The 26,620-nt window shown below is 42.8% G+C and overlaps 1 protein-coding gene across 1 annotated transcript in view; it reads left to right on the forward strand.

The window, feature by feature from the left end:
* DGKI (diacylglycerol kinase iota) overlaps positions 1-26,620 on the forward strand; it is a 243,334-nt gene that overhangs the window by 193,158 nt on the left and 23,556 nt on the right. Inside the window, exon 28 of the mRNA XM_081147568.1 lies at positions 3,791-3,816. Within this exon, the coding sequence (XP_081003694.1) occupies positions 3,791-3,816 (26 nt within the window). The remainder of the gene's footprint in view (positions 1-3,790; positions 3,817-26,620) is intronic.

Genomic DNA, 26,620 nt, shown 5'->3' on the forward strand with positions numbered 1-26,620 from the left:
GAGAGAAAAGCATGAATATTCCACCAAGCAGGGGTACACATGGGAGTGAATTTTCACCAGCAAATCTCTGAGTCGGAATTTATAGAAAAGTAAATCAAAGGGAACAAAAGGACAGCACTTCCACAAAGCCCGAATGGCTGAGTAAATGGCTGGATCATTTCTTAACATGTTTTTAATTGTTCTTCATCTCCCTGTGACCCTCTTTGGGTCCATCTCCATCCCTTATTCCTCCCCCTGATGTCCCCCTGCCCCCTTTCCTTGTCTGTCCCCAGCTCTGTTTCCCGGAGATCTGCTCATAGTTTTTACCTGCCCCAGGCCGCACCTTTTCAGTTCGTTCCCAGCCTGCATTTGTGGGTATGTCCGTGTCTTGCTTTCTTTTTGGGCGTTTTTGTGTGGATACGCAGGTTCCTTTTTGCTTATTAGTCGCGTTTGAAGGGGTGCCTCTGCTTGGAAGCGCTGGGTCGGGATGCAGTGGCCCTGCCTCGTATGTCTTTAGTCCTGTCTTGACTCCAATACGTTGTAGCAACACCGTGCTGCTCGGGCACCTGATACCAGGCTGTGAAGTTTCAGGCCTGCGCTCCTGCCCCCAGGCTGCTCTCCCACCGGGCGTCCTCCTGTCTGTCTGGCCTGCAAAGCCCGGCGCCCCTGGCTCTCGCTTTCTGAAGTCTCCTGTCCCTCTTTGGGGACAGAATTGGTCTCCCTTCCTTCTGCGTTACCTGTTCACTTTCTACATGTTTTGATCACTCCGTTTTTCCCCTTAATTGTAATCACTGTTTACATATTTTTCTCCCTCTCACTAGACTATGAGTCCCTTGAAGCTGCTACCTTGCTCACCTATGTGTCCCCAGCCCTTCACACAGGGCCTAGAACTTAGTAGGATCTCAAGTAATAATTATTGTTCAGGTTTAAATCAACGCGAATTTCGAAAGATTTGAACCTATTGAATAGGAATCATTCGGGTTTACTAAAATAGAAGAAAACATTTTAGATGCAGGGCTTGAGGGTTTTCTTTGTTGTGTTACTTTGCAGAATTTAAATGAAATGTGAATAGAAACGTAAGAAGTACCAAAAAATAAAACAATGCAAAATAAAATATAAATAGTCTCTAGACTGTAATAAAAACAAAAGATGTGAGGAAGAGAATTATAAATGGTGGAGGTGGCTGAATGCTCAGAGTGGAGCTGATGTGATCTCCAAGATAAAGCGATTTGGGGGGAGGACCCAGCAGCCTTGGACCAAACTGCAGGTCTTCCAGGAGGCCGGAGGAAGTCGCCGCGAGCTTCTGGGGTTCCTTTGCTGTCAGGTTGAGGACAATTCTCTGTTCCCGGGATTCGACCCTCTGTTTTAGAAACAGTAACTACTTGCATTGCTGATTTCACAGTATTTCTCTCCTTCTGAGCTAAGGTCTGTAAAACACTCTGTGCCCGTTTCCAGGCATAATTGATGATGTTCATGTCTCAGTGTATAATTTAGAGGCTTGTTCCCGGGCGAGGTGAAATACTGGGTGAGGGCTGAAATTCTCCATATGCCTTGACATTGTGCAAATGCAGGCGTGGGAAACATTCAGCACAGAAACCCGCGACTGATCCTCAGAAAACACAACGGACCCGATAGGGCTTCCCGCGGGCTGCAGGCCGCGTCCCCGGGGCTCGGGTGGAGCCATCTGGAAGCTCTCAGAGCTCATATCAGGCCTCGGCTTTTGCAGGAAGGCAGTGAGAACCCAGCCTCCACCTGACACCGCGGCCCTCATTTTCATGAGTTTTTCTTTGTTCCCATAGTTCGGTGAGAAATTAATTGCAAACAGTCCAAGACAGTGTTTTTGTTCACTTCTCATTAGGAAACACCAGGGCCGAACAAGTTTCCTTGTTGCTGACTCTTTTTTTATGCCCCGGGCAGCTTAAGAAATTATCTCACTTTACTTCAAGATATGTTTGTCTTCAGACTCACTTTCCAATCCGATTTCATCTCCCTTCAACACCCTCTCCTTTGTTTCCCCCAAATCATTAAGCAGATTGTGGTATGTCCATTGCTAGGTGCATTGGGTGTCATTGGGCTCTGAGAGCAGCCACACTGTCACCAATCTGGAGCTTCAGGCTCATTCCTTTGGCTCTTCCCCCTCAGCTGGCCTAGGAGCTGGCAGACTTGCCTTGAAGGGCATTTGAAGGTGACATGATAACTTTTCGAGGAGCCCCAGAATGTGTCTGAGCCTGAACACCAGTGTGGCGGTGCTACAATTAATTCAACAGATTTTAACTGGGGCTCACTATGTTTTAAATAGGATTTGGTCCTAGCTTTTAAGGAGCTCACAACCTTGTGAGGAAGACCAGTGTGTGGACGGTCGGGAACATGGGGGCTCCAAGGAGAGGACAGCTCCGAGCCACCTGGGGAAGCCACGTGGTGTTTCTCAAGCAGCTGACTGCAGTGATAACTTAGGGTGACAGTAGGTTCCCTCTCACTGTTCCCTGTTTCCAACTCCCAGATACTAGTTTTCTCCCTACCTACTTGTGACCTTCTGTCATTTTTACACTCCAACGTTTACTTGAAGAGACCATACACTTTTCCACTGGTGACACTACTGTGTTTTTTCTTTACTGTTCACTCACATAGTGGACAAAAATACTACTGATCAGTCAAGTGAAACAGTATCAAGCATCCCAAAGTAGCTAAAATTTTCCTTCAACCACTTTGCATCCATTACATCATTATTTTTCCAACTTTGTCATCGCTTCTGATTAATATTAGTTATGTTAATAGGTAGCTTTATTACCAAGCCCCTGCATTGGCCTTTGGTCACCTCCCTCCTATGGGCTCTAGCAGGCTAATTATTTAGAGGGAAAGATTTCTCCCAACTGATCTCTCGCGTTTCCCTTCAAAATTCTAACACCTCTGAATTCAGTATTACGTGTCTCTCTTTCTTCCCAGGCAACAATGAGCTAGTAGTCAAGACTGTATCTTCCAAGCTTGAGGGAAATTCATCTATAAGGTTGTGTGTAGTTCTCAAAGTAACTCAATTAGTAGTCAGCTGTGGGAGAAAAAAGGTTTTTACTGTGAAAGGGGTTGATACGATGCTTCATTGGTATCTATTATAATTGGAGCTAAACCCCAAATAGTGTGCAAAAGTCTTCAATTCATGAAAGTTCTGTGGGACCCAATGGCTACCCTGGTTCCTCATCTTGATTGTCATAGGTTTAGAGACAAAGAGCCAGAAATAGAGGGTCGATGTCATTCTCATGAAAGCATTAAACTCCACAGAGAGTGGAGACAAAAAACAGTAATGATAAGGGAACCTGCCATTTCCTTTACTCCTGTTTCTTTTTTTTTTTTGCTGTCCAAAGAGATTAATTTTGACCTTCGGACACTCAGTCTCGTGCGTATTTACGTCTCTGGCATTTTCTCTGGAGGCCTGGGCTTGGGCACCTAGTCACACTCTGACATCACAGGGTTTCATTTACTGTCACATTTCTATGAGTTCTCGTTTTGTGTGTGATAAATCCAGACTTAACTAAGCTTGTGCAGTCCTGGGACACCAGGCAGTAGGCATTCTAGTAACACTGCCCCTCGACCAATCCAGGTAAGCTCTGGGAGTTATTGATTGGGATAACTTGATGGGATTTATTGATTGGAATGTACCATGCAACCAACACGTTAATTACACCGTCTCATCTATTGAATTTCTATTTAATTAAATTTTGGGGGTATAATTTCTATAAGATGATTCTTGATGACTGTTGTACTTATAATTATCAGTATCATTTACAAAAGATTTATCATGCTTGTTATCTCCTTTTAGGTCACCAGTCTCTTCGGAAGATCACGGTAAGAATCCATCTTACTTATACTAATTCAGGATTAAAAGTTGAGCTCTGGTCCTTGCATTTCACTGTAAAAGGGAAGAATTACTTAAGAGAAAATGTCTCTAAGATGTTTGCCGTTTATTTGTTTTTTCAGTGTGATATGTCAAGTCCTTTTAAAAACTTAATTCATCCTAGCTAAATTAATATCTCGTATTTTTTCAAACATGTCACAACCGTTTTGGTTGACAGATATTAAAGCGTTGATGCATTCTGCCTGATTTCTGCCCCATCGCCAGAAACCTTTTGTGACTGTGGGCTAGACATGGGCCTTCTTTGAATTACAGGTGCTTCTAAAATGGGGGTTTGTGGTAGATATTCCTGAAAGTCCCTGCCAGTTTGGGCATTGGGTTTGCACAGGGTGTTGTGAGTCTGAAACGAAGCTAACTGGCAAGTCATACGAGTTGTTACCCAGCTGAGGTGAGCTATTTGCATTTTACAAAGCAACTATTTCATTCAACGGATAAAATGTATGGTTTTGTCACATCTAACTTCTGGCATTGTTCATTCATTCGATCAAGCATTCAGGAATGTTCATTAAGTGTGTACAGTGGGTTGGTTATGCTCTCTAATCGTGTTATACAGACGTGCCATTGTGGTGTGTGACACAGGCGTCTCCCCTCAAGGAACTTTATGGGCCTAGTGGGGAAGGGGTGGGGGAGTGACACATACCTACTGCAGGACTCGGTGGAATGTGATTAATCTTATTAAAGGGGGTAAACAGGCTCTGGGAACACTGCTGGCCTTCTCCCTGAGCAGTTCCTAATTTAGCCGAGGGCTCCGCTACCCTTCCAGACAGCCAGGTAAAATCCATGGAAGCTGCATTAAGCTTCCCTCTCCATCCCCTGTTTCCACCTGGTCAATCCACTTTTTGTATTTCTCTTACCTCTATTGTCTTTTCCATCCCCACTGCTTTAGTTCAGGGCCTCTCCATGTCTTTCTTGGATTTTAAAAATTTGTCTTTTACCTGGTATTTGCACCTCCAGATTTCTACCTCTAGTTCACTGTGTACCTACATAGCACCAAACTGATTGTTGTGTAGTAAAAATCTACTCCCGTGGCCTGTAGGCTGAAATATCTTCAGTAGACCAATAATTGTCTTCGGCTTTCCAAGGTTGCATTTTAACACGGACTAGAAAGTTCTAAATGATGGAGTCTTTGTCTTTGTCTTCCTTCACTGCGTTCTGCTTCTTTCGGCATCTTTTCCCTTCTGTCCATGCTCTGTCCTCCAACCGTGCAGAATTACATCTAATTTCTGGAACTTACAGCGTTTATCGTGTCTCCCTGCTTTTATCCAAACTGCGCTTTCTGATAGGAAACTGCTCCTGCTCTTTCCGTGTACACAGTGCGCTTCCCATTCAAGGCCTCGGTGATCATCTCCTCTGTGAGAGCTTCCTGACCCACTTCTCGTTGAATCAAATCTTTTCCTTCCTTCTCGAATTTAACACATAAAGTTGATGCTTGGGTTTCCCTGTCTCCCCTGTTAGACAGTGAGACTGATATAGATCCCAATAAGTAGAAAACATTAAAAATGTACTTTTTAGATGAACATGTTAAGGAGCGAGTGAGGAAGTTTTGGGGGAGCCTTTTCTGCTCTCATATAAAATCTCTCCCAGTATTAGAATGAAGTTCTTTCATGTTCTATGAGGAATCATAGGACAAATTATGTTTAGGCCCATTTAAGTCAGAAGTAGGAGTTGACCACCTAATGATGACCTGTTATTGTACGCTATTTTGCTTACTGGTGTTGGCATGTCTGGGCTTTTTTATTGCAAAATTAGAGGTCCTTGAGCTTCTAGGTTTAAACGATAAACTTGCAGTTTGTGTTTGGTTTGTGTTTTCAACTAAGGTTCCCCTTCATGACCTCTGTTTGCTTTTGCCTTCCAATCAGTAATAACTCATCCCCCATTCCAGAAAAAAAGGGGGCAGGGGAACTTCTGAATTGCAATTCTATAGTCTGCTAGGAATTGTTAAGGTTGTGAGCTGTCGGTGAGCATATGTTGGTGTCCTTGGAAGTCCCGAAAGGTCACCACCACCAGGAAGACTTGTGCGGTCTTAACAGCACTATTTCAGAACTGATTATTTTCAGAACTGGTGTATGTGATGAGCTAAAGAAACGTTACCCAGACTAGAAGGCATTTATAAGTTCCTGGCTTCAAAAAATCTATTACATGTCCGTGCCTCTTAGTTTGATTCTGCAGCTTTCCAAAACCATTCAAATATGTAACGTAAAATCATCATGCCGAATTATCTAATCTTATCTAACTTCCATCATCTAGCCCATGTGTCCTTAGAAAATATTCTTCTTCCTTTCTTATCACCAAGATCTTTCATTTGCCCTTAAAATGTCTTTTCTTCTGTTTATGCATTTTTAAGTGGTTAGCATAAAATCTCTTGAAGATCGTATCGTTGGGCCTACATTTGCACAGAATAATGACACTGCAGAACACTTGTGAGAGAGAAAAAGTGGAAAACTTGGGGCACGCTGGGCAAATGATTGTGAAATTGGAATATAAAGCCCCGTTTCTCTTCACTTGCTGTTGTGCTTGCTTTCTGCCAGTGATCGCACTTCTCTCTCTAATAACTGGTCACTTCCGCTGTCTCCAAAACAGCCTTCGTTTTTGAGACAATCTAAGTTTCAGAGTTCAACAGCCCTGACATCTGAATTCCCACGTACGACCTTTTCGTAGAAAATGCACTTGACTGTTGTGGCTCTGTCACTTACCCTCTCTGAGCTTGTTTCCCTGTGGTACAGTGGGGCTGTTCCTATGTCCCCTGCCCAGTTATGGGACTGCTGTGAGTTCAGCTGTGAAATCACCTGTGAACTCACTTTCCAGTTTGTTAAAAAGCGCCTGAAACATAATGCTGCTGTTGTGCCAGCAGTGCACAGGGAAGGCGTTTACTAGTCACCCATGCTCAGCACTGGCGCTGCCTGTGATGGGGCTGGGGGGGGGGGGGGGCGGGTGGAAAACTGATTCCTTGGACACTATTATTAAATATTAAATTTTCTTTGGAAGACTTTTTACATCTGGATGGAGAAAAGTAAATTGGTTAATTTAGCTTGCATAAACTAGAATAAAGGTTCCGTTTATGATTAGCTGTTTTGTCATAGAGAGTTGATGATACAAGCATAAATAAATGTAAAATGTTTCTATTTATATACTAGAGTATCAGAGTCATTAAAAATAAAGGCTATAATTTATTGAGTGCTTATTATGTGCAGACACTGTGCAAAATAAAGTGCTTTCACTACATTATTTCTCATTTCATCTCTCACAAATAACACCGAAGAGTAGATGTTATCCTCAGTTCTCTAGTTGGGGAAACAAGCTCAGAGCTCTCAAGTAACTTGCTTAGGATCACACAGCTCGTCAGTGGTAGAATTAACTTTCAAACCTAGTTCTAACACTCGCTCATCTATCCACCGTGCCCTCAGAAAACAAAAGAAATGATGGTCAGCAGTAAAATGAGTTGACAGAATTATAGAGAAAAAACTTCTTTCTAACAAGAGTTTATTTACTACAGTGTCAGTCATTTCTTTTTAATGAGAAAACAAAATGGAACAAACACAACAACTTCTCCCTCCTGCTGGGAAGGATTTGTCCCAGTAGAAAAAATAAATACCGGTGTCAGATTCTCTCCTAATTAGTTAACTGAGCGAAACCGAAGCTTGGGGAAACCTGCCATGCTCAGTCCCAGGGGCCACATTACACTTTAATGTTGCATCTGGAAGCTGGAGTCCTCTCCTTGTCAGAAGATAAGCTGCGCGGGGATTGATCGCCCTGCCCTGTGAGGTTCCTCTGCGTTCGGTGCCTGTCGCTTCATTGCTGAAATTGCTCCTGGAGCCACCTCCGGTGCGCAGGCTGCTCCTGCCTCCAGCTCCGATTCTGTTGTCTGCGGAGCCTGCTCGTTTCACGGGCCTCCCCGAGCGCCTCTGTGTGGCTCCTGCCGTACCCATGCCCCACGGAAGGTCAGCCTACTCCTGTCTGGTCACTTACAGAATTAACGCCACTGGGGCCCAGCCGGTGTGGCTCAGTGCTTGAGCGCTGACCCATGAACCAAGAGGTCACGGGTTCCTTTCCCGGCCAGGGCACATGCCCGGGTAAATAGGGAGCATGCAGGAGGCAGCCCATCAATGATGTTTCTATCTCTCCATCCCTCTCCCTCTCTCTTTAAAATCAATAAAAACATTTTAAAATAAAATAATGAAATAAAATAATAAAATAAAGGCACTGGCGACTCTCTTGAAAGGAAGTGCCAACAGCCTGATTCCTACTGGAGTGTGTGAAGCAGCACCGCTCTCCTGTCTCCTGGCCCTGTCGGCAATACTGGCTCTCACATTACACGGCAGCTTTCTTGTTGCTGTCGTAGCTCAGTGGATGAGAATGGGAGGAAGGGATAAACGGAAATGTAATTGTAACAACCACAGTCACTAAGGTGGGCTGGAGCCAGTTTTCCTTTGCAGTAGGTCACGCAAGGAAAGTCATTGTGGTGAGGCCCAACGCTCTTCAAAGCATCAGTAGCTGCTCCGTGGCTCAAACACCCTAGATTCATTTTTCTCTCCAATATAAAGAAATATATGTTCTATGTAATTTTATTAGAATAGAAAATATTCCTAAAGATGTGTAAAAATTTATCGACTCAGTTTAAATAACCAAAAAGGAACTAGTGAGGACACAGCCTAAGAACTAAAGCGTTTGTAGTAATCTGCACCCTTCATGTTTGCCTTCCTATGTTGACATCCCTCCCCTGCAGAGATAACTACTCTTCTGTTCTTATGTTTATGGCCTTAATACACGTATGCATATTCCACAGATGAATGTATATGTGTATATATTTCACATATATGTGTGTATAGTTTTGCTTATTTTGAACTTTTATTGATTGAATTTTATTGTAAATCTTCTGTGAGTCGCTTTTTTTCAGAATAATACTTTTATGATTCATTCTCGTTGAAGAATGCCGTATTCATTTTATTAATTTTTCATGATGTATAGTACTTTATCATATGAATATATAAAAATTTACATATCCAAATTCTGCTGGTGAATATTTATATAGGCTCCAGGTTTTTGTTTTTGCTCTTGCAAACAATATCATTATGAACATTCTTTTTCCTAACTCCTCCTGGTGTCCATGTACGAGACTTTCTCTAGGGTTTAACCCTGGGATGGCATAGTTAGCTGGTAGGTTTTACCCACATTTAACTGATCACATAATGACAAACGGTTTCACGAAGTGATTATTGTAATTTACATTCCCAACTGCAGAGGATAAGAGTTCCCATTGATCTGCATCCTTGCCAACACTTGATATTAACTGATTAAATTTTTTGCCAAATTAGTAGGAGTGTCAAATGGTATCTCACTGTGATTTTCATTTGCATGAAATAATTAGACATCAGATTGGGCATCTTTTCATATAATTACACATCATTTATGTTCTCTCTTCATGAAATGCCTCTTCTTTTTCCTGTTTGTTCCACTGGGTTGCTTTTTTTAATTTTAATTTTTTTTTTTTAATTTCAGAGAGAGTAAGGGAAAGGGAGAGAGAGATAGAAACATCAGTGATGAGAGAGAGTCATTGATCAGCTGCCTCCTGCATGACCGCTACTGGGGATCGAGCCTGCAGCCTGGTACGTGTCCTGACTAGGAATTGAACTGTGACCTCCTGTTTCATAGGTAGACGCTCAATCACTGAGCCTTGCCGACTGGGCTGCTTTTTTTTTTTTTTTTTAATAACTCATAAACATTTTTATATTGTCTAGGTAAAAATTTTGTTGAATTTTTTTTCCAGTTTGTGGTTTATCTTCTCAAACTTTTTTGAGGACTAGATAGCCTTTAATTTAATGTAATCAAATAATTGACATTTTCTCCATGATTTATATTTTTGGTATATATTCTTTAAAGAAATACTTTCATAGTATTATCATAAAGATATTGAAGATATTGCCCTATGTTCTCTTCTATAATTTTTATAGTGTTTCCTTTCATATTATATCATTAATATCTTGGGATTGATTTGGTGGTTTGGTGAGAGTTAAAGGCTCAATTTTATTTTTACTTTCTTAATACTCATAACCAGTCATTATCATTTATTTTCTTCACCGACTTGCAAAGTCTGTTCTGGCTTCTTATATATGTGTTTGCAGATCCTCTTTTCTGTTTTATTTACCTATATATCTATTGTTATATAATACTGCATTGTTTTAATTGCCCTAACTTTACTATAAACCTTGATATCTGGTAGAGCATGTACCCTAAAATGTTTTGTTTTTCAAGAGCATCTTGGTTATACTTGAGCTTTTGCTTCATTTAAATTTTAGAAGCAGCTTATCAAGTTTTATGTTGCAATTTTCATGATATTGCATGAATCTATAAGTCGGTATAAAGAGAAATTATATTTTTATGATGAGTCTTTGCATCCCAAGCCATATCTCTTTACATTTAATTGCTACTTTTAAAAAGACTAATTAGCCTTTTAAAGTGCCTACTAATAGAATATCATTTTTTTCATGAAGGATTTGACCATCTTTTGTTAAATATATTCTTAGTTACTTTACATTTTTTGGTGACATTTTGTTATTTTTTAAAATTACATTTTCTAAGGGATCATTGTTGGCACAGTAAAATGCAGTTGACTTTCAGAATCTTGAATCAAGATTCCTAGTAACTTTTAAATTTATGAACTTTATCTGAAGGGTCTTACAGTGAGGAGAGAATTCAGCGTAGGCAATATCGTCTGTAAGTCATGAGATTTTAGTTTCATCCTTTCCACTCATTAGCTTTGTGGGTATTTTTCTGGTCTCTTCAGCACAGTGTGGAATAGAAATGGATATTCAGTATCATGGACTTATTCCTGATCCAAAGTGGATGCCATTCACAGGTCACCAATGAGTACGAATGAAGTCCACTGTCAGGGCCAAGATGCTGCTGGTGGTGGTTGTTTTATAGCTAGCCTTCTACAAATTGTCAAATTCAACAGGTGTTGATTTTTTTTTTAATAAACATTTTTCATCTTTTAAGATGTTCCCCCTTCCCCCTTTGGTCTGTTATTATGGTGCACTTCATAACTGATTTTCTTTTTGTTTTAATTTAAGGAGTGGTGATATACAACATTATATTAGTTATAATAGTTTCAGGTGTACAATATAGTGATTTGACACTATACCTTACAATGTGATCACCCCACTAGTCATAGTAATCCTCTATGATCCTGCAACTTATCACAATGTTATTGATTATATTTCTCTTCACCTTTTCACCCATCCCTCCATCCCCACCCCTCTGGTAACCATCCCTCTGGTCTCTCTTTCTGTGAGTGTTTTCGTTTTGTTTGGTTGGTTTTGTTTTAGATTCCACACATAAGTGAGACCATCCAATATTTGTTTTTCTCTGTCTGACTTATTTCACTTAGCATAATATCCTCTAGGTCCTTCCATGTTGTTGCAAACGTCAAGATTTCATTCTTTTTTTTGCTGAGGAACATTGCTATACCTGTGTTCAAAACACTGATGCAACTATCATCCCCATCTTTCTGTATTTCCTGATTTTTTTTTTAAAACCCAGAATTTTAGTTGTTTAAATTGTTAGGGAAGTTCAGTGTACCTTATTTCTCTTACTATATAAAAGTTAAACATCTTCCCCTGCCCAGGTGGCTCAGTTGGATGGAGTATCATCCCATACACCAAAAGACTGTGGGTTCAATTCCCAGTCAGGGCACATATCTAGGTTGTGAGTTTGATCCCCAGTTGGGGCTCATGCCAGAGGCAATTGATCAGTGTTTTTCTCTCACATCGATGTTTCTCTCTTTCTCTCCTCCCTTCTTCCCTCTCTCCCTCTCCCTCCCTTCTCTAAAAAAGCAAAAAGCACAACAAAAAAACAAAACATGACAAAAAAATGTCCTCAGGTGAGGATTTAAAAGATTAAACATCTTGAGAGTTATATTTAAAAAAAATTTTTTTTGATAGCTCCTGAAATTAAAAGTAAATAACAATTGATTTTTGAGAAACTAAGGTTGAAAGGATTAATGGTTTGTGCTCTTGTATTTTAGCAAAATAATTTTAACTACCCCTTTGAAATTATTTGGAATAATATACTTATAAGTACTTGAAAGTTAAAAAAAAAAAAAAGGTCAACATTTATCAAAGATAAGTGTCTGAAGGAAGTAAGTGTCCTAAAGTAAGCCTCTGTTGAGGTTTAGAGAGGTTAAATAATTTCTTTAAGGGCACACCAAACTATTAACCAACTACTTAACCAACTACTCTAAATGTTTTTCATATATTTAATCTTCACAACAGTTCTAGCACTACTACTATTTCCATTTTACAGATGGGGAAACTAAGGCACAGACCTATTATGTAGCTTGTCCAAGGTCACATGAATAGCTAGTAAGGGTTAGAGCTAGGATTCAGACTCAGGTAATCCTAGATCCAGGCCCTTTTCTTAGCCACTCCTCTGTGCTGTCTCTCAGTAGCATTGCTGAGATTTGGGCTCATGTAATAGGAAATTATTTTTGTTGAATGGAGACCTCATAATCACTGGGTGGGAATTATGAAGGGTGTGTTTTTTGTTTTGTTTTTTCATGTCAGTGAGCAGGACCCTTGATGCAGAAGAAGAATTCAGATATATTCTTAATCCATTTCTCGTGCCCCATACTTCCTTAATCAAGCAGACAGGGATCTAATTTCTTGCCAATAGTACTCACTCTTAAAGAGGTAGAATTCTTGAAAGTTAGCTATTTCCTTAAGAAAAATCACAGTAGAAAGACAATTATGGTAAGAATAATAGAGTTGATTAAGAAAGTTAAATGCTTTTCCTCTTATTTTCTGTAAGGTATTAATTAGCAGATTGTGACGAGTAAACTTGGCTGATGACAGAGATGGAAACATCTGCAGATCTTTACTCGCCTCGGAGGAAGTGCTTTTCTTATGGGCCATCCCAGTTGCCACGTTGCATGACTTTGTTTTAGCTGATGCAAAGTTGCTAGAATGTTCTTTTTGTGTGTGTCCCACATTCAGTTTCTGACTAGGGGATCTCACATTGGCTTTTAAATTAGGATCAAACTTTCGAGTGCTCATTCTTGAGGCTCTTCTCACTCTGGTTTAGCTCATGTTGCTTTAGTGAATTATTTCTACTCCCTGCTTGTGGGCTCCTCTCCAGATCCCATCTCCCTTGCATTCACTTGGCCGTACGGTTTAGATCAACTCCTACCACCTCTCTGCAGCCCACCTTCACTGTCCTTCACTCAGGTCCCCCCTCCGTGCTCATTAATTCCTGAGTCTTCGAACCACCTCCATCGATCCTAAGGACAAACAAGGATGTGTTTGCCTGACAACGCAAATGCCCATGGTTTCTCCTTCCCTGTTCACTTACTGTTTTTTTTGGGTGAGTTCCAGACTGCCCCCTCCTTGGGTGGTGTTGCCATTCTTATTTAATTATAAACTCCATGAATAGAGATGTTGCCCCATTCTGTGCTGTGCCCTGGCACAGAACTGAATCCCTCTGTACAAATCTCACTGTTACATTTGCTGCAGTATGTGCTGTTGGCAAACAGAAACTTTCAATGCGTCCACATTGTTCCCTGTTGTGGAAAATAGGTTAGTCCTTCTTGGTCCCTTTCCAAAGAAATTCAGCCACTGATGTGCTGAAGAGATGGCCTTTTATGGTGGTCTCACTGGGTGCTCCCCGACGCCCGACGACCGTGCGAGAGGAAAGGAATAAATGAGAGCATTCTTTTTCTTGGCTAGTCTTCTTTCACAAATCCTAGGAAAACAGACAATCAGTGCTGATTAGAAAAACAAAATAAAACAGAGCAAGCAAAGAAAACCAAACAAAACCCCCTAAGCTGTCTAAAATCAGCTTATATTTCTTTCTCCAAGCCCTGACCCTCTATTCTCTCTCATTCCCCTTTATTAACTCTCGCTGTTGATTGTAACCATATAATCCTTTGATCCTGCTGGTGGCTGTGGAATGCTTTGCTGGCTGGCGATAATTATCTAATTATCGTTTGAAGCCTTATTATAGGTATGTGTGTGGGGGGGAGTGCTGTTTACTAAGATTCACCTACGATTTTGCTTTAGATTGCCTTTGGCCTCAGAGAATATTTAAGTTAAAGTACTTAAAACATTGCAAAATAAGAAAGTAACAGAAAAAAAGAGAGGAAAGGGGGAAGGCTAACCTTCTAGTTTGCTTTGACGTGGATGGGTAGAAAAGGTCATCAAATAAGGTGGCCAGTCATGGGTCCTCTGGCAGCGAAGCTATTTATTGTAGATTTCATTCCCACAGATAAGTCACTCATGCTATAGATAAGTGTTTGGAAAGGGAATGGAAAATGCCTGAGTTGGTCCCTGTATAGCCATCTCTGATAGCAAAAAGGAACAGTCCAGTTGTGCTTACTTTTTAAAGTTTACTGTGTTTTTTTAAGATTTTTTTCTATATTAAAGGATACTATATGGGTCACATTAGTGCCCGTGTTATCAAGGAACTAGGTGGGTACCTGAAATGATTGCCATACAATCTTTATGTGAGGATAATTGTTATCCACTTGTCTGTTTGCTTTCTTTTTTAATGTAATTTTAATTTTTTTTATGCATTTATTTTTATTGATTTTAGAGAGAGAGGAAGAGAGAGAGAAACATCAATGGGACAGTGAAACATCAGTTGGTTGCCTCCAGCACGCATCCTGACTAGAGATCAAACCCGCAACCTGGGTACATGCCCTGACGGGAAATTGAACCCTCGACCTTTCGGTGTATGGGACGACTCTCCAGCCAACTGAGCCACACCAGCCAGGTCTCCATTTGTCTGTGTTCTACTTAACTGGAAACCCTAGTATCCAATGAAAACTCCACCCCCGACCCCCCACCCCCGTGTTCTCCATGTAAGGTTATTTTAAGGCAAGAACTGGGCAGCACTGGCGACTGGTTGCCCTGAATCATGATAGGAGCCTAAGCGTCTCTTATCATGATTACCAGTTGCAAAATATTAGACTGTGCTGTTACTTATTCAGTTGGTTCCTGGAAGGTTAGTCCCGGCCATGCTACTCCTTTCTGTGGGTTTTTGTTTGCCCGGGCTGTCTGCCATAGCCACCGAAGCCTGTGTTGTCCTGGACAGAGCTGTGGAAATATTCATCAGTCCAGCTCTTGCAGAATTTTCAGTCAGCTAAATGCTTCCTCTTTTTGCCATCCAGCTATGTCAGTCCTCACTTTCTGGTCCGTTTTGGGTGTCCACGTTAGAGTGTGACTGTCTTAGCTTCATACAGCCTGTATTCCCCACCGGCATGATCCCACATCACACCTGGAAGCAGGTATTACTCTAGCACTCCCTTTCCCGAGAACTGCACCTTTATTTTCTGCACCTTCCCTCATCAGAGCGAGAAGAGTATGGGGCATGGAGACGGCTACAGAACCACCTCCTTCTGGGCTTACCTGGGAAACGCGAGGAAGAGAGGACCTCATTTCACCACCCAGTGACACCATAGTGTGTTTGGCGGTCTATACAGCCAAGAAAGGGAGGCGGGTAGTGCCCTGCTGGAGAGAACAGGCTCTCGAGGCTGGGTTTACACCCTGGCTTTACTGCATGCTAGCTATGTGGCCTTGAGCAAGCGACTTAACCTCACTAAGTCTCAATTTTTTCATCCTTAAAGTGGGAATGATGCCAATAATAATACATACCTAGTAGATTTATTATGAGGATTACATTAGATCACACAGGTAAAACATTTAGCTGTATGCCTAGCACTTCTTTGCTCGCAAGTATGAACAAAAGAAAGGGCAGAGCAGACCAGTAAAAGTGCAAAAGAGAGATCGAGAGAAGCCATCAATGTCAAATACCCAAAATGGGATTATATTTTCTTAGCAATAGGCCTGATATGTCCTGTTTGCATGGACTTGGGAAATTATTCAAGTCTGTTGTTTTCGAAGTTTTCTGGAACTAAACATTTCCTTCAGCCTACAGTCCAATGGGCCAAGAGCGACTTGTGTCATCCTGGGCAAATGGCCCCCTGAGCCTGGATGACAGGGTCAGGCAGGGCTGAGAGCCTTGGTGTGGGAGTGGGAAGAACCAGTCACCTGCCCTGCTCTGTCCTTCTCAGGCTGGGTAATCTGGGCAGGTCACTTCTCGAAGGCCCAGCTGGCTGACGTCCAAGGCCTCTGGGTCAGGCGAGAATACTGGGCAGTGACACACGAGGAGAATCCCAAAATGCCATCCTCAGTGTGGGCAAGGGATTTCAGAGACACCCATGCCACGCTCTCTCGGGGCAAGGGCGTGGATTCCTGCCGACGAGTGTCCCTGTGAGTTTTTTCCTGGCCATGATAGCAGCACCGCCATGTCCGCACCTCACCACGTGCCCAGTCTCTGAAAAGGAAGGAAACCGGCTTGGCCGGTGCGCGGATGCTGCGGGCCGCTTTGTCCCCTTGCCTTTCTCTGACAAGGGACAGAGCACATTACTGTTTCATTAGGCAGCGGCCACCTCTCCTGACCAAGCAGGGCCCGCTAGTTCACTGCAAAAGGGACTTGGGATGAGCCGGAATCCACTCACTTTTGCTCAGCCTGGTGACGTCGCCGTAGTCCCTTCCACCCCAGTAAGTGACGGCAGTTATCTCAGCCGTTGCAGAAACAGCTCAGAGCCGAGTTTTGCAAGAAAGCACCAGGGGCGTCTGGGCCCTGCTGTTGCGGCCACTGCCGGCTGTTGCTCTGACCATGTCCTGTCTGCTCCCGACGTCTTCCCCGCCTAACCCTGTGGGCTGCTTCTCATTCCCAGAAAGTGTGCACCCCCCAAGCTCCCCTCCAAGTCATCCTTTTGCAGGCGTCTGATTTCCCAGCGATCTTTCCTTTCTTTAAGCTCCTTTTATCTTGGAGGAAGGAAGTGATAGCCTTGGCCAAGGTTACATTCTGAAAACGGACTTGCTGAGTGATTTTAATTGACTTTTTTTTTTAAAAGTCTCCCTGGCTGGGTAGCTCAGTTGGTTGGAGTGCCATTTGGGGCACCAGAAGGTTGCAGGTTCCTTTCCCGGTCAGGGTACATACCTAGGTTGCGGGTTCGATTCCCCCTTCCTCTCTCTTTAAAATCAATAGACATACCCTCAGGTGGAGATTTAAAAGAAATGTCTGTGGCTGCCTATCACTCCCTGAGTCCTGGAAGGTGTCCTGCCAGCAACCCCTTTTTTTCTGTTTTCCTGACTCACTTCCCACCCCATTTCAGACCTCCCGCTTTATGGAGCGAGACTGCTGGTCACTCCTTCCTCCGTGCTCTCTGCCGGCTGGCCTTCTCTACAGGAACCCCTCACCCATCTTTCCTGTCAGTGCCACCCCCCTTCATGGACAGTATCTTGCGGCTTCCCTCGGAAATCCTTCCACACATCACCCTATTTCTTTAGCAACCAGGGGCTACACTCGGATGTGTAAACACACCCGTGTGGCTTTATAGAGACTCCTACTTTTCTCTCTTAAGAGTATATGCATTACCCATGGCTGGGTAACTCGGTTAGAGCATTACCCCGATACCCCAAGGTTGTGGGTTCGATCCCCAGGCAGGGCACATACAAGAATCAAGCAATGAATGCATAAATAAGTGGAACGGCAAACCTCTCTCTATCAAATCAATCAATAATTTTTTTAAAAAGAAGTATATGCATTCCTAAGGAGAATGAAGGTTTAGTCTTCATTTTGTTTCTCTTCACAGCAACTGGACAGTAAAATCTAGTCTGCAATAAATGTCATTAGAAATTTATTCATATCCCAAAGCCTGCTCTATTTTGGACCTTTTGAGCAAGCTTCAGAACTAACCCTTTACCTTATACCTCTTGCTTCTGAGGTGGGATGTTGCTTAGTCAATTTAGCATAGCGTTGATGTGAAAGACTGACTTTTCATGTCCCTGAAATAAAATGCTTAATCTTTCTGTTTCCATTAGTATCTGTCGTATGCTGATATTATGGGGAAGATTCAAAATTAGTGTTTTCTTATAACTTAATTGCAAATACTAATGATCTCCTCTGTATTTACACTTACAAGTGAGAGCAGGCTCTAGAAATTTATCTTTATTTTAAATTGTGCATTTCTGCTACTTGTGCATTTTGCTGGTACGTGTTCCTGAAAGTGACCTTTTCCCTATTGACTCCTCCACGGCTGCACTTTTGTTCTAATTTCATTTGGGCTAAATCTGTCCTCGTGAAAAAGGCCTTCATGTGACCGAGCGGTCAGCGGGCTGCGGGGCTGCGAGGCGATGATAAGGCGCGTCATGTGCACCCTGAAGACCGGATGACCCATCAAGTGACCAGCTCGCTGAGTCGCAGAACACGTTTATCTGTACTTGGATCCTGGCCTTAAGCACCATTTCCCACGCAGTCTCCGAGTTTGGTTGAAACCAATCACCATCCGTCACACGCAGGCCGCGTCTGCTCTGTGCGCAGCTCTCACCGAGTGACCCAGGAGCACACTTTTTCAACCCAAGTTCCTTTTAGAGGTGCTGCTGGGTACATCAGATGAGCGCAGGGGACCTTTCACGGGAGGGATGCGCCTGACCTTGAGGGGGAGGGACGAGCCGCAGGCCCCGATGCGGTCTCTGAGGTCCCCCAGGAAAGTCAGGAGGTGCTGAGGCCCTGGCTCTGTACCTTCTGCTCATCGGTGGGGCTCACCAGGCCCTTGTGGATTGCTCCCTCCACTTCTCTTACCCTCTCAGGATTAGAGCTTTATCATCCAAAAGCCAGGGAAGCAGAAATAAACAAAGTTCATCGACTGCAATGGAATTTCCTCAACACTCTTGGGAAGGAGGACCTTTGGACAATACTTGAATTTTTAAAAATCTCTGACATTGCTGAAGCAGCTTACAATGTACTAAGCATTTTAATAGATATTTCTTTATTCAAATGTTGAGAAGGGCAAAGAGTGTTATGTGTACTGTAATTGTGTTGGATTCATGAATTTAGGAAGGTGTAGTTGGATTAAAACCTTTTACAAACATGAAAAAATCCTCCTTGTGGGAGGAAGCTTAACATTTATTGAATAAAAATAGTTGAAGGGATTCTGTAATATTGATGCTAAAAATGATTTATAGTGTTTGAGTTGTAAGGGAATAGTTGGATATCACTTTTGAAATGCTACTATATAAAAAAAATGTTGACCTACTACATCCAAAGATGATATAGTATCACTAGAGAAAACATTAATTTTGAGTTTTATAGATTCTTTTTAAAAATTTTTTAGTTGGCCAGCCGGGCGTGGCTCAGCGGTTGAGCGTCGACCTAGGATCCAGGCGATCGGGGTTCGATGCCCGGTGAGGGCACATGCCCGGGTTGCGGGCTCGATTCCCAGTCAGGGGCGTGCAGGAGGCAGCCGATCAATGACTCTCATCATTGATGTTTCTCTCTCTCTCTCCCTCTCCCTTCCTCTCTCTGAAATCAATAAAGATATATTTTAAAAAATAAAATAAAATAAAAATTTTTTAGTTGATTTGAGAAAGAGTGAAAGAGACATCGATTTGTTGTTCCACATCGATTTTTTGTTTCACTTATTTATGAATTCATTGGTCAATTCTTTTACGTGCCCTGACCGGGGATCAAACCTGAATCTTGGGCATACCAGGACAACTCTCTAACAAACTCAGCTACCTCGCCAGGGCAGGTGTATAAATTCTTAAGATATTTTCACCAACCTCTCCGGTCCCCCTTGTGACTGTTGGCACAAATTTTACATGATTGGATGAAGGTAACATACTGTGACAGTGGAAGAGTGTGAATCCAATTGGCCCTTTAACCTGTGAACTTGTCTTCACTAACCTAATGCACAAAGAAAATTAATTAACCCATGACATTTGTTTTCACACTGATCCAAGCTTGCTGCTGATGTCCTGGGAAGTAACATGCGTCATTGCTTAGTATAGGGTTCTGATTTGACCCATAATATAAACAGTTCTGCTCTGCTGAGATACTTGCAATTGTGTTTCAGTGCATCTAATAAGCAACATTAGATACCAAAGAGACTTAAAAATATTTTCAGCCCCCAAATTGACTGCCAGGTTCAGCAGGGGCCAGTAAAGCGGGTTTTCTTTCGTTTCCTGGAACATCTTCCTTGACTCAGGATTCAAAGCGTATTGAAATGATAGCCAGTTAAGTCACCAGGCCACAAGTATTAACCAAGTATTTATTAAGTGCTTCATATATTTCCTGTACTTTGGAGTTTTCAGTAAAAGATGAAGTCTGGATGAAACAAAGAGAAAAAATCAAATCAAATCACAGTCTTTGTGCTAGTGGCTTAATTGCAGAGATGGGACTTAGACATGTGAAACAACCAGACAACAATTTCACAACAACAGATAAACAATTGGGATGTTTGGGAGAGACATCTGGTCCCTGCGCTGTTTATAGCCGATTCCAGTGGTGAATGAGGGAAGTGGAACGGACTGTTTCCGAAGGGAACATGTCCTGGGCCTCTGGCAGCAGGGTGGAGTTTTTCTGCCAGGAGGGACCGCTGGATGGGGGCTGTTTGTTTTTTCTCCAAACAGGAAGCCTCTTCCATGCTAATAGTAGCTTCAAAAGGATTGCAGCAGCAGATGGAAGGAACCCATATACATCCATGCATTCCATTAGCAAGGACTAATTGAATTAAAGGATTAACTCTGTCATTAGAGACATGCAAAACCTATTTATGTCTTGTCTCCCATGGATGGTTATACTTTAAGAGAGATTTGGCACAGGTGGTGTTTGAATGACCCTTAGATGCCACTGATGGATTCATCCCAATGATGATAAGGTGATAAAATAATACTAAGATATGTCAGATGTGTGCTCTGCACCCTCCGCTCCACATTTGGGCGATGGAGGGGAGGCTGGTAGGCAGAGGGAGGGACGAAGGATTAGAGTTCAGTGAGTGAGTCTTCCCCCTTCTTTTTCCTACTCCAGCCAAGCCGTCTCTTCTCTCCCATCTGACTGTAAAGAGAATTCGGACTCAGCTGCCTTAGATAGAATTCCTAGTTCAATTCTACAAACAGCTGTTGTCGCCTCTTCTTCTTCGTGCCTTTCTTCCTGCTCCAGAAAGCTGGTCCTTCAGATAATTTTTCTGCTGAGATACCCCAGGACATAAAACAGATGATATCGTATACAAAATACACTCCTCTGGTGGCACGGGTAGCAAAGGCTATTGTTCATGGCCTTTTCCCGATGCTCACTGGAAGCCAACACCCATCCTCTGACGCAAAGGACATCACAATGCACGGGTGCGATGAGATGAGACCGATTGTATCTTCCCCGAACAGCCAGAGCATTATCACCCATCCCACACAGTCTTGAATATGACTTTGACACTCTTTCCATTGAGATGGGGGGTCTATGTCCTCTCTCCTTGGCTATGAGCAAAGTTGAGACGAGAGCAGAAATGACAGTGTGATTTCCAAGGCAAGGTCACTTCCACTGGGCTCTCCTTGGGAAGTTGCTTTTGAAACCCAGCCACCATTTCAGGAGGAAGCCCAAAGAGCCCACGAGGAACCTGTGCAAGAGGAGCCAAGGCTCCCAGCTGAAGCCGGCACCCAGCTGCCAGTTATGATCGTCTTGAAAGTGGCTCTCTCAGCTTTCAGTGGAGCGACCCCAGCCGATGCCAGGTGGAACAGAAACAAATTGTTTCTGTTGAACCCAGCCCAAATTGCAGATTTTTGACCAAACTCAATCACTGTTGTTTTAAGCCTCTGTGTTTGGGGATGAATTGCTATGCAGTAGTGGAGAACTGATATAGATGTGTATGTCATTATAAGAATAATGTTGAAACTTTCCTACTGCATTATAAAAAACTCTCAGTATTTTTAACCTAGTATTATTAACAAATAACTTGACACGTATCTTGTTATCAATTGTCAAAACCTCCTCTAGGCCTAGATTAAAATGCAGAGGCCTTTAGAAATATTTAATTCCTCCTTCCTCTCACTTCATCTTGGACTTGTTAGGTATGACTATGTAAAATGACATTAATTACAGTCATTTCCAGAAGCTGTTTCTCATTTGTGCCTGATTAGCATAATCGCAGTATGTGTGTTAGATCACCTTCGCAGTGTTTGATGATCGTTTTAAGTCCCATTTTGGGGAGCTAAGCCTTCACAGTTTGTTGCTCATGTACCGCGGTTGACTGAATGCATCTGCTAAGGGAATGCTTTGCAGAAATATGTATGTCAGAGAAGTGGGTGCTTAGGCAGCTGACAGTGCCAGCTCTCTGGTGGCTGAGCAGCAAGTGACTTGGAATAAAGGACAGGTATGAAGACCCCAGTGACGGTCAGGCTGAGGGAACCGTGAACATAGCACTTGTCCTGGGTGAGCTCACTATTCAGTCTCCTTTGGCATAAAAGTGTTGCCTCTTAAAGCCATCAATTCAGTTGGCTTCATTTTGCATGCGATGTGTTCATGAAACTTTTATTTGGGGTCATTTGTTTTAACTTTTGCCTACCCTGCTCCAAGCTAAACCAAGGAGAAATTGCATTGTGGAAAGAACTCTTGAGCTAGAGGTTAGAAACAATAAAAGAAAATATAAAAGAAACCAAAAGATAAAGAAAATAAAGTCCCTCTTCTCCTCAGCTGGATTCTAAGCACATGATCTTGGAAAGTCACTTCTCAAAACCATGTCCTCATTTATGAACGAGGAGGGTTAGACTAAGACCAAACACGGCTCTGGAATTTGGAATATGACAATTTCTGAAGGGGTCATTTAGGTTGTGATTCTTGCTTTGCAGATGAAAATATTTAGGAGTAAAAAGTATGCAGAACTTTGCCAAGTCAGACATATATTTATCATTCCCAGTGAGTCAACTGATTCCAGCCCCTGCCAGGTCTCCACAAGCCTCTCTTTGTTCAATGGTTTCCATTTTTATTTTTAATTTTTTCTTCTATAATTAAAAAAAAGATTTAGATGACTGCTGTCATTAATAGAAAACAAATGAGTTGGCACTAAAATAATTTAAAAATTAAAAAGTAACTGAACATGAAAGATTAAACTTTTTCAGTAAATGTAAGGGCTCAGAGTTGCAACTCTATTTTATATATAATAAATAATGTAGTTTTTTGGTCAATTTATTAAGAATGATAAACATATATGTGGCTTTGCCGAGTTCTGTGTACCTTTTGTTCTTAAATATTTTCATCTGCAGAGCAAAATCAAACCTTATACTATCCCTGTGGAAACAGTCATATGCCAAATTCTAGAGCCGTCGTTGGCCTTCGCCTAACCTCATTTCTCAGTGTAAAAGGGCTAAAAGCATCAGCATCCCACGCTGTTCTACACTGAAGTCTGTAATGGCCAGATTCTCTGTTCCTTGAGCTTATTTGCAAGGCAGAGGCTCAAAAGAACCAATCTGACCTTCATTTTCCTAATAAGAGAACTGAAGCTTGGTAACTAACCCAAGGTGACAGCTAGTTAATGGCACTCACAGGACTTAAGCAGTCTGATTCTAGATGCAATTACAATATGTCCTTTCCAAGTGTGGACTCCTTGCCAAAATGTCAGTTCCCCGAGAGGGTGACGCTTATTTTCTAGTTACATTCCCGCATCCTCAAAGGGCTTGGCGTGGCAGGAGCAGGCGGGCCAGCCAGTGGCCCTGTGGACTGCTGTCCCTATGCAGAGTCCAGGTGAGAGGAGCCATTTATTTCTTCCATGCACGGATGTCTGAGGATATCCTGGCTCTTGGGCATCGAGGCCTCAGGAGCAGAGACCGAGAAGGAGAACAGTGATTCCTTCCTGGCGCCCTGGCCTCTCAGTTCCAGTTTTCTGTCTTGGGATGTTTACAGGATAGCAATTCACTGGAAGGCGTAGCGCTGAAGGAAAAACAAACCGTTTCATGTGACTAATGATTCAACTTCTCACCCCTGATAATGGCAAAGTTCTCCATTCCCTGCCCCCCCTTACTTTTCTGTCTAATTACATAAGTTTATGCAATGTAATCGTCCAGGAACTTACTCATCTACTCAGTAACCTTTTGTTCCATTAACAGTTTGGCCTGTTTTGCGCCTTTGCATGTGGGGCATTGTTTCTTCAGGGTAGAGGAGTCTTGGAAAAGGCAAGAGCTCAGGACATAATAAGGGATAATACCGTAATCATAACAACTCTTTTGTTTTTGAGCTTGATCTTTCAGAAGGGTATTATCTGGAGTTGAGACTAATGGATTCAAGCTCTCTTTACGCCGAGGAAATCTTAAACAGCAGTGCTCATGGGGAAGGACATTAATGAGGAGAGAGAAGTGGGCCTTGTGCCTGCTAATGTTTGCATAATAGCTACCCTTGGGTGCATTGCTTGACTTACAAATAAATATTCAAGCTTTCCATCTCCAGTGCAACTGGAAATTATTTGTGGTTGTGACTCTGTTATGTGATCTTCTACCTGTTCATATGGGCTTGAAGCTGGGAGGCTGTTGGAAATGAACAGACATAAATCACAGTGCTTCTGAGTGAGTCTGGGGTGGAAACCGAAAGGGGCTGCAGTGTGGGTGTCGGGAGGACACAGCTGGGAGCAGGCCGTCACTCTCTTTCTAGGAGGGGATGAGCATACTGGCATCCTTAAGAACGTTCATCAACTTTTCACTCTTCAGTAGCTTCCCATCCCCTGCAGGGTAAAACCCAAGAGCTTTCTCTTGACATGAATTGTGCTCACTGGGGTGGTCCCCGTGATCACAGACATTGCCCGAGACCTCTCCCCACTTCAGACGTGGTCACATGCAGCTCTTTGCAGGTTCCCTCCGACACCATGACTTTGAACTTTCACGTCTTTGTTCATATCCTACCTTTATCGTACAAGAATTTCCCAAACCTCCTTTGCTAATTACTTCCACTTACCATAAGTTGGCTTCAACTGTGCCTCCTCCAAGAAACCTTTTTTGAACTCCACCGTTAGCCAATAAATTTTCTCCTGTCTCCCTCCTTCCTTCCTTCCTTCCTTCCTTCCTTCCTTCCTTCCTTCCTTCCTTCCTTCCTTCCTTCCTTCCTCCCTCCCTCCCTCCCTCCCTCCCTCCCTCCCTCCCTCCCTTCCTTCCTTCCTTCCTTCCTTCCACTTTTAGTGCCCCTTAAATAGCCTTAGTCCTGGGGAATTCCTTCATTGTCTTGATTTATTACTTACATGCACTAAAGTTTATTACACAAGTGCTCTAAGTTAATGAATTCATTTTTCTTTTCTCTCTCCTTTATTCTTTTTTTCTCTACATTCCTCTTTTTTTCTTTTAGGTTCTGGGGAAAGTTTTAATATGATTTTGAAAGCGTAGGCTCTATGCTGCTTTGAACTAGTGTGTAGCAGCTCGGCATTAACTTTCCCCTCGGGCAGTTTCCCTCACCTTCTTTCTTTCCTAGGTGGGTACTCTGCTTCCGTGAAAGAGCATCCTGTAGCATAAAAGTCCAAGCTGATTTGTTCCCCCAGGCCTGCAATTGCTAATATTCCCTCCCGCCTCTGCCTCCTGGCCTCCGATGCAGGCTGTACCTCTGGGGGTTAGGTGCCATCCCATCGGCTCCTTCATCTGACGGGCCCGCTAGTAACCGAGCTGTCTGTGTCTGCTGCTTCCCAAGTGTTCATGTCTTTTTCATGCACAGTCACAAAAGTCCTGAGAACTAACCTTTCTGGTAATATTATATATCTATTTATAAAGCTTTTTTTTTGTTTTATCCTTAGTACAGAGAGATGAGCAGTACAGCTGTTAACCATATTTTACAAGTAAGAAAATTGGTTCAAGAAGATTGACTTTTAAATTTATGTGCCTAGTAAATTATAGAGATTAGATTTAAGACTCTAATCCAGTGCCTTTTCCACAACCTTATAAGCTTTACAACCTATAAAGACTATTTTCTTCCATTTTCCATACGCCTCTAGTAGAGGTCTGCATGGTGAGCCCACAGAGGGCAGTAGACAGAGACCTGGACTGGACACAGGGAACCATGTGATGGTGGTGACTGGCCACCACTATCTGTGCTCCAAGAGAGCCACTTTACCCTGAACCCCAGTGTCCCCATCCATAATATGAAGAACGGGACATGTTTTCTTAGGTTCTTTTGATACAGTATTTTATCAGGTCCCTGTCTGTGACTTTTGTCTCTCTCCCCTTCTCACTCCTTTCTCTCTTTGCCGTCCAACAACCAACTGTTGTGTACTGAGAGTGGACCAAGCACTGCGCAGGCGCCTCAGGGAGGTGACAAGAGCATGTTGTGGACAGCTCGTTGCGGAAAGGAAACACTTTCCCGCTCTTTCCGGTTCTCTTTTCCTCTCTATTCTTTCGTCCCCCCTCTTCCTCCGTGCTCATTTCCGTAGGTTTGCAGGGCTCCTGCTTTGATCGGGGAGAAGGCACTCGGTCCGGGGCCAGTGAGAGAGTTCAACGTGCCTGCGGCCCACGGCACCTGGTCCCCCGGGCTCGTAAACGCTCCACATAGAAGCTTGGAGGGCTTTGCTCAGGGACGGTCGAAGGCTCCATGTACTTTGATGCATGATACTGAATTTTTGGCTAACTCTATATGAGAGACTGCTCACACAGAACAATGAAATGACGCTTTGAAAAATAAATTCTTCTAAATTTTTGTGACATTAAAGCCTAAAATAATCTATCTTTGGTGTAGTTTTAGGTATTTCTTTTTCTTTTCTTTCCTTTTTTTAAAAAATATGTCTTTATTGATTTCAGAGAGAGGAAGGGAGAGGGAGAGAGAGAGATAGAAACATCAATGATGAGAGTCATTGATGGGCTGCCTCCTGCACACCCCCGACTGGGGATCGAGCCTGCAACCTGGGCATGTGCCCTGACTGGGAATTGAAGCCCAATCTCCTGGATC

Source organism: Miniopterus schreibersii (assembly GCF_964146895.1).
Source record: "Miniopterus schreibersii genome assembly, chromosome: 9".
NCBI classification, from domain to species: Eukaryota; Metazoa; Chordata; class Mammalia; order Chiroptera; family Miniopteridae; genus Miniopterus; species Miniopterus schreibersii.